Raw genomic sequence first — 8,239 nt, forward strand, 5'->3', positions numbered from 1 at the left:
CAGCAGGTGAATCATAAAAGGTGCAGCTTTTAGTTATGTGTTGCTCTGGAACTGTAAGGCTCTTTACATTTTGCCTTTGATTGTTTGGATTTGGAACATGTTTAAGGAACTACCTCAGACAGTTAACCATATATAGATGTAACATTTAGCATCACTCTCCGCAGGTATCATAATTTATTACTCAGTTACTCATTCATGTGCAGCTTTTTGTTATCACGCCTTCTGGTGCATATGTTTAGGTGGCAATGTTTTTGGACTCTTGGCTATATAATCTTGGAGATCATAGCATACTATCATTTGTATTCAGAGCAGAATGGAATCAAAGTGCTACTAAGCTTCCGTAGAGTTTGTCTGATCTACAAAAGTAGTCTCTGTGTTATAGAACAAACCAGAAGAATTCTTATGGAATGGTAGAGTTAATACTCACCAAAATGATGAAAGGTATGGTTATGCTCTACAGTCTAGGTTGTCTGTTCTCTCTAGTTACGCATGAATAATGTGATCATAACTTCATGATATGAATGAGGAATTGCTTTTCCATATTATGTGGTTTTATCAAATTCTGAATGTTCCAAAATAAATTGTCCACTTAGACTAATTCAAGACAAAAAGATTGGAAAATAATAAACCAAACTGGACTATAAATATATCTTAGTGTTTGCATTTACAAAATTGATTTTGAATGATATGAGGGAGCACAACCATATGTTTCTTTCACTTTGATCTGTATTTAATTTTCGTTGTGTGGGAAAACTCGTTAGATCTATGTAAGTATAACAGGAAGAATTGATCTTTGACCAAGTAGACTTAGAAAAACCAGACAAAAAATTCAAAATCAATTTTAAACTCATGAACATGTGATCAAATATGTGAATATTTATCTAAACTTTCAATGTGATTTTGTACTACGTAAATTCAAATGCAATCTAAGAATGTGAAATGGGTACTCAGAGAAACGGAGTATGGTTGTGGTATCAAGCCTAATCTGAATTATATGATCTCTTGCAAGCTTCATTAATGTTTCATGGTCCAATTATTCTGTTTAAGCTCGCACCTACGCTGGTAAGTCAATGATATGAGATAACTAATTGATAGGGAGAGGACTGAAGAGTGCAAAGATTGGAACTGCAAACCTATAACCCCTATAAACTTTTCCTAAAATGAAGATAAATCGGTTAAGGCCATGGAAATGTATGGGTCAGACCTTGCAACCATGCTTTTGGATGGAACCTATTTGCTTCTTTTTTCTTTTTGTTTCTGTTTTTGTCTTGTTGAATTTTCAAAAGGTTCTGGTGTCAAAATCCAGCTAACCTTATCAAATGCATCTATTCATACAGAGCGTTTGCGTTTTAATATTTCAATATTAGCCTAAGATTTATCTGCTTGGGTGGTTGTAAAGATAATGTTGATTTGCCAAACTCTTTGAATACAAGGACCCGTTTCTACAAACTGCAAAGGGATATTATGTATGAACTTGAGAGGGATATCATGTCATTACATTATATCAACAATATTTAGCAGATATGAACAGTGTTCACGGGCTATAGAAGGAGGGACCACACTTGCACTTCCAGCTCTCAGGCTCATAATTTGCATACTGGATGCCCAAATGGCTGCGCCTGGTACTAGTGCTGGGAACTTGAATGGCTTCACATGGAACACAACCATAACACTTGTTCTCACAGCTTGGTGGACTTGACCCTATTTTGCTCACTCCATCATATGCTTCCTGCATTGTCTCTGACGTGCCTATGTCCATGAAACCCTTTAACATAGATAGATATTGGTCATCAGTACACCAAGTAGACCACCCAATTTCAAACAAAAGAAAGAGAAACGCACCTTTTTTGATTCCGTAGTATATGGTGGTGGAGAATGTAGAACCACTTCTTGGGCTGAAAAGGAAGGAACAAGAGTTAACATTGGAGAGAAAGAATGAAGCATATCAGCTACAGTTTAATGAGGTGATCAAGAGTCTAAAAAATATACACTGAACTGAAAGTTCTGAGGGCAAGCGATCCAAATGTCATTTTTTCTTACGACAAGTATGTTTGAAAAGTTTTGGAGAAATATCACTGCTAATTAATAAGTTACAGTTGGGGTATGATAAACCCACAATTGCAACTAATAGAAAGAAGTCAATCTTCAAAACGGTGTGTGTAACTGTAACTAACCTGGAAGAAATGGCTTCCTTACTGCAGAAACCAAACTCACTATTTGCAGTGCTAGTAGAAAACAGAATAATCTTCCTATCATTTTTCTTTCTTCAAAAATGCAAATGATGGATGTGATCAGATGATGTTTGTTGTTGATGGTAACGTTTGGGATGATGTTTTTGTTGATGATAGTGTTGGGAGAGACGTGCAGAATTTAAATCACTCATAATAAGTGGCTAAGGATGATTGCTGGAATATATGAAGGGTACCAAAGGAGCTTGCAAGCTTCAAATCCCAAAAAGCAGGCCGGGACCCCTAAACATTCTAAGGCTACACTTTAAAACCTATGTATTGGCCAAGAGATTTTGCTTCACAAGCAAGAGATTCAGTTTTCTTGTCACAAAGTTAAAATCTCCAGCAATTTTCATCTTCATTTGACAACTCACTAGGAAGTCCAAAGACTAGTCTTTTTTCCACTGTCTTTCTGCATCTAACCTTGGATAACTTACCTTTCAAAACAAGCCAAGCCTTTCTCTCTCAAATCAATCTGAATTAGTAGTACTATTTATGGTGGTCCACTAAATCAGAATAACAGCACCCTTTTAGGGCCTGATTGCCTGAAGCACACCTGCAAGGCCCCTATAAATTTTTTATATTTCAGATTAAAAAAAAACAAATAAAAAGTTTGACGTGTAGACCACACAATACCTACAAAGCCTTTCCCTTTTCCTGATGCTTTCATTGCCATATGGGGAAGAAAGAAATCAGCAACAGAAAGCCAGTTATTTAAAGTAGTAAAAAGCACCAGTCTCTAAGCATTCAGTTCTGCAGGAAAAGAAATTTAATGAGTTAGTTAACGAATTAAATAAGGTAACATTCTCAACTTTCCATGGGTTGGTTGTTGAAGAACCTACAAGTCTCCTTATTAACATCCAATCTGGGCTATTCTTTTACTACTTGGCATTGAAGTTGGGTGTCCCACCTCACCTGCTGGATATTTTCCCGCATTAAATGAGAGCATATTCCAGTTACATCATTTATTATGGTACAAAAAGCACCATGGAAGAAAGAGAACAAAGAAGGCATGCACAATTAAACATAGAGGGTTCAGTGAGTTATAGGTGAAGTAGCCATTAAGTACTATTACTGTTATATTATGTCATTTTCTTCTGTTAAGCTTATTAGGCACTGTAAAGTAGATATTATTGCGTTGTAATTGACTGCGACCAGTTACATAATTTATAATGGTACAAAAGCACCATGGAAGAAAGAGAAAAAACAAGGCATGCACAAGTAAACATAGAGGGTTCAGTGAGTCATAGGTGAAGTAGCCATTAAGTATTACTACTGTTATATTATGTCATTTTTTCTGTTAAGCTTATTATTTGTGTGTAATTGACCGCAGCCAGTGCAGTTTGTGCGATAACAAATGTTTCAGATATATGCAATAAATAAGCTCGGTGATGTTATAAAAAAGGTTAGTAAAAATGACCTGAATAGTTCATCCATCAATCATGTTAAAGGACAATAAAGGGAAGGCATGACTCAATAAGAAATGCACCTATATATATTCATTTTTGTGTAATGTGGGTGAACTCTATTGTCTGGGAATTATTACTTATAGTTATGGGGCAGGTGAGTGATTTGAGTAAAAGGATATTTCATATGTTGATGTGCTATATAGTCAAGGAAGCTGATGCTATCTACCTACATACCTGCAGACAGTTGCTAAGAAGGTGACAGAAAAGACCGCTAGTAATAATATAGAGTTTAGGCTGCTGAAAAGGAGTTAAGGAAAAACATGAGGGAGAAAAAGGATAAGCGTTACGAGTTAGATCGTTTGCATGAATGTTTGGCTGTTCATGTAACGTTAATCAGGAAATGAAAGAGCAACGGTATATTCTTCTGTTGTAACTTTTCTATTAATCTTCTTAGTACTTTTAAATAAGTTTCAAGTAAAATAAAAAGAGAATGCATTTAATGTCTTAAACTTATAAAATGGATTCAGTTCTTTTATTAATTAGAATAAGATTTGTAAGAAAATACTGTGGGAAACTTAAAATCATTCCGGGTGAAATTGTCAACATAACATAAAGTATCATCTTTGCTCTTGTGCTTTGGGCAGATATTAGCTTTTACTAATATAATGTTGAAACGAGTTCATGCAAGGATTGCTTTGATTTTTCATGAAATAAATTATTATTAGTTACATACTTTGTGTTGCTAATAGGATGTAGAAAATGTTCTCAGATAATGGAGGATGGACATTTTTGGTTTAAGTGTCTGAATTTGCTTCTAATGCAATAATGTCTGAACTTGTAGAAGCTTCTGCTTCATTGCTTAACATGAATATATGCGTTCGAATCATGGTTCCAAACACACTTTGACAGCTAGGAGGTGGAGAGGCTATCAGCATATATATTCTTAAATGCATATACATGCCAAACCAAATCAAACTTCCCTGCACCAACCAATAACTTATCCCTATCTCAGAGCATCATATGCCATTGCTCCATTATTGATACCTCACTGGAATCCAATGCCATAAATGTAATGTTGGTTAAGTTATCAGTAAGATATCATTTTTGGTATGATTTAAATCTGGCTCAGCTAAAGCGGATTAAAATGTAATTAGACACCAATATCAGTGTAATTGAATCCCAAATTTTATTCCATACAGGTGAGATGTGCAAATAAATGTTTTGATAGTACAAAGTTAACTGCCTAATAAAAGAGTGGGCATACTTTGTGAATCATAAATCCTGACGATGTACTAGATGATGTTACAGATCAGAGTCTACAATTAAACTTTCACAATGATAATCTACCACCAGTCCAAGGACAATTTCTTTCTTTTTCTGAAAAGAGGACACAGCATTTATGTAGTCAATTGAAAACACAAATCATTTACTATTTATAGATCATAATTGAGACAACAAGAAAAGAAAGATAAATGGACAATGCAAACATGGTAGTATAGATGGCTAAGCTAACAACACTAAGACAAGTCTTCAAACTCCTTTGTTGTATAAAATAAGAGCACAGCCTAGCCATCCTTTTTTGGTGTGCCAGATTCAGATTCTTTCTTGGGATGAATGGCCTCAACAACAGCTTCAAACTCCTCCTTCACCCGTTCAAACACATTTGGCCCTTTGACTTCATCAGTTGGAGTTTTCTCATCAATGTCGTCACTTCTCCCATGAGTTTCTTTGTGATGGTGAGGCGATTTGTCATGATGAAACACTGCCTCAAACTCCTCCTTAGCTCGCTCAAAAATGTTCGGAGATTTTACATCTTTTTCTTCCAAGAAACAAATACAAAAAATTTAAATCTTTAATATCTTTTGCAAGGAAAAAAAGTGGCATATATCAAGAATCTGTCCTCACATGTACCAAGAACATTTAACCAATAATTCCAACATAAGAAATCAAGTAACTTCCCAATCTTCCTCACAAGTCCACAACCAGAAAGAAAATAAATTTCAGCAATCGCCAAGCAGAAGAAACCATATTATGAATTAGGGCTGAAATAATTTTTCTTTTGTTAATTTCCTACTTTCACTTCTTCAAAAAGTCACCTCCTCTACATTTTGTTTCTCGTTATGGAAATCATTAAAAAGAGTAAAAACTGTGAATTTTTGTAATCAAAGGTGAAAACAAAAATGAAAATTGAAAACGATTCTCACACATTTCCCTGGCCCCTTCTAGATTCAATGGAGACCACGACAAATTGTAAATCAAGAATTCAAAAGGGTATTGCCATATTGGAACCAATTTCAACAAAATCAAGTAAAGGACAATCTTTTGAAACTAAGGTCACACGATCAGAAATTGCAACAGTTGAAAGATGAAGGCCCACGATAAAGCAGCGTGAATCCTAAGACTTTTTAAACAAAAAATATGAAAAGATGAAAGCTTTGAATGATGATAACCTGAAATCGAGTCATTGGGCTTGGGATCCCTTTCTGCCATTGAAGTTTACACTGAGTTGAGTTGAAGCTGTTTCTTTCTTCTTCTCTCCAACTTTTTTTTTTTTTTTTCAGCTTTTCACTGTTTTTCTAATCATTTCACCTAATTTGAAAACACTATTCTATGTAAAACCACTGCCATTGAATTTATAATATAATTGTAATGCACTTAGTTATTATATTTTAATTTTAAAATGATATAAATTTTAATAAATTTAGTAATCATAATTTTAAATATACGAAATATATGTTAATACATATATAGATATTTTAATATCAGACAACAACTTAATATAAATTATTTATAATGTTGTAAACAAAAATTAAATAGCCAACAAATACTGTTATTATTTTAATGTGATACAATTTTATCTTTAATATAATTTTAAATGCATTAAATTAAAAACTAAATGAGTATAGATAATTCAATGTAAAACAAAAACAAAGTTTTTGTTGCATTTTATCACCGACGACAACAAAATCTAAATGAAAAATATAAGGTGAAAATAATAAAATCAAAAAACTTATAAACAATATTATGAATTATTATACTTGTAAATTAATTATTTTAAACATAGGGGGAAAACTCGATTTTAATAGAAAACAATAAATAAATTTGAATGATCAAACAAACAAAAACTAAGTGTGGAACCCAAGGCAAGAAAATTAATTAGTTTTTAATGAGAAACAAAGTTATCAAATAAACTTTCTTTTATAATATTTGATAACTTAAAAAATAAAATGAATATTTCAATATACCTACACAATAAACTTTCTTTTATAATATATCATAAATTATTATTAAAATGAAATTCAAATAATTAATATAAAACTGAACAAAAAGTATATTATAATTAGATAATATGGTTAAAAAAGATATTAGTGGTGTATTTGTTATTTAACGAAATATCATCCACGCATTTATTTAATATTTTTTATTAGTTAAATTCATTAAGAATTATGAAATTATATTTGTCACATCTAATTTAATAAATCTCACCCATATTGTATTTTTCTTAATAATTTTAACTAAAAATACCGAGTCTGTTAATACTGCTTATTTTGCTACTACTACTGACATTTTTATTCTTTATTGGTTATCCAGTGGAAATTCATATTAATCATTAATTATAGGTATTAAATTAAACCTAAAAAATATTATGATAATAAATCTTATTATATATTATGTTTATTTTAGTGAAATGAGATGTGACATATAACATTTTTTATTTATTATAAATTATATTTGATTGTAAATTTGACATTTTCAAATATAAATATAATGATTGATTATATATATTAACTTATTTACGGACTTATCTCCTGGTATAAAATGAATAAATATATTTTTAAAATAAATTTTGAATTCAGAAAACTAATAGCAATTCTGGAGGTGTGAATAGCCATTTGATTACATTTTCGGGAAAAAAGCTGTAAGCCCAAAACAGAACCCAATGCCACGTTGGATTGGTCCTTCCGGTGATTCTACAGTGTTCTAGAGTTACGCAATTACTTCCTGCACCCATTGTTTATGAAACTGCACCCGATATCTTATGTGAAATAACAAAAATTTCCTTCTCAATTTTTAAATAAAGTAGGAGTACAAATCAAAATACATTATGGATTTATTATTATCGAATAAATTTTCAAATTTATATTTTCAGAATACTTTTCTAAATTTTAGAATTTTCAAAAAAAAATCCTGATTTTGTTTACAATGTATTTTTTTATTTTGAAATTGTACTGGTATGGACCGAACGGTCAATGTTATGGCTCAACTCCCACAGTCGGGTCAACTGAATGATACACGCTCGTATGGGCCGACTGATACCCTCGGTCCAAATAAGCTCAATTAAGGTTAGTAAAACTAAATCATCATTAAGAACTAGGTAATACACCTCTAAGTAGGGTCACCTCACTAATCTGACCTAATAAGGTAAATCCATTAAAATAATATAAATAGCGCGCATTCCTTTGCTGACTTGAGCGTCAGAGTGTAGGTACCCCCATTTGGCATTCTCCAAAAGACCGAGCAACGAGACCCAAAGGAGTAGGAAGACTGAAAGGGCAAGTTAAAGTGTGGGTCGACCGATAGGAAGGAGAAAAACAAAGTTAC

At 32.5% G+C, this 8,239-nt stretch overlaps 2 protein-coding genes across 3 annotated transcripts; both read right to left on the reverse strand.

Moving 5' to 3' along the window:
- Positions 1-1,421: 1,421 nt before the first annotated feature.
- On the reverse strand, positions 1,422-2,387 carry LOC137818815 (EPIDERMAL PATTERNING FACTOR-like protein). The gene is made up of 3 exons (XM_068622431.2): positions 2,175-2,387; positions 1,843-1,895; positions 1,422-1,765 (listed from the first exon to the last, which is right to left on the reverse strand). Exons 1-3 carry the CDS (start codon positions 2,254-2,256, stop codon positions 1,535-1,537), a joined length of 366 nt encoding a protein of 121 aa, XP_068478532.1. The 5' UTR covers positions 2,257-2,387; the 3' UTR covers positions 1,422-1,534.
- Positions 2,388-4,901: 2,514 nt separating this feature from the next.
- Positions 4,902-6,246, reverse strand: LOC137818869 (uncharacterized). 2 transcript variants are annotated; one of them, XM_068622505.2, is made up of 2 exons: positions 6,088-6,246; positions 4,902-5,456 (listed from the first exon to the last, which is right to left on the reverse strand). In XM_068622505.2, exons 1-2 carry the CDS (start codon positions 6,125-6,127, stop codon positions 5,203-5,205), a joined length of 294 nt encoding a protein of 97 aa, XP_068478606.2. In that variant the 5' UTR covers positions 6,128-6,246; the 3' UTR covers positions 4,902-5,202. The 2 variants fall into 2 exon arrangements, with proteins under 2 accessions (XP_068478606.2, XP_068478607.2); XM_068622506.2 differs by having other exon boundaries at positions 4,902-5,450; positions 6,088-6,244.
- Between the last annotated feature and the right edge of the window lie 1,993 nt (positions 6,247-8,239).

The sequence above is a fragment of the Phaseolus vulgaris genome, chromosome 10 (genome assembly GCF_051622355.1).
Source record: "Phaseolus vulgaris cultivar YP4 chromosome 10, ASM5162235v1, whole genome shotgun sequence".
Classification (NCBI taxonomy): domain Eukaryota; kingdom Viridiplantae; phylum Streptophyta; class Magnoliopsida; order Fabales; family Fabaceae; genus Phaseolus; species Phaseolus vulgaris.

Coding starts and splice junctions, on each gene's coding strand:
- LOC137818869 (XM_068622505.2), bottom strand. CDS start 6,127: ATGGCAGAAAGGGATCCCAAGCCCAATGACTCGATTTCAG. Junction 5,457..6,087: donor GCCCAATGACTCGATTTCAG/GTTATCATCATT, acceptor GTTTCTTGGAAG/AAAAAGATGTAAAATCTCCG.
- LOC137818815 (XM_068622431.2), bottom strand. CDS start 2,256: ATGATAGGAAGATTATTCTGTTTTCTACTAGCACTGCAAATAGTGAGT. Junction 1,896..2,174: donor AAGGAAGCCATTTCTTCCAG/GTTAGTTACAGT, acceptor CTTCCTTTTCAG/CCCAAGAAGTGGTTCTACAT. Junction 1,766..1,842: donor ATACTACGGAATCAAAAAAG/GTGCGTTTCTCT, acceptor TCTATGTTAAAG/GGTTTCATGGACATAGGCAC.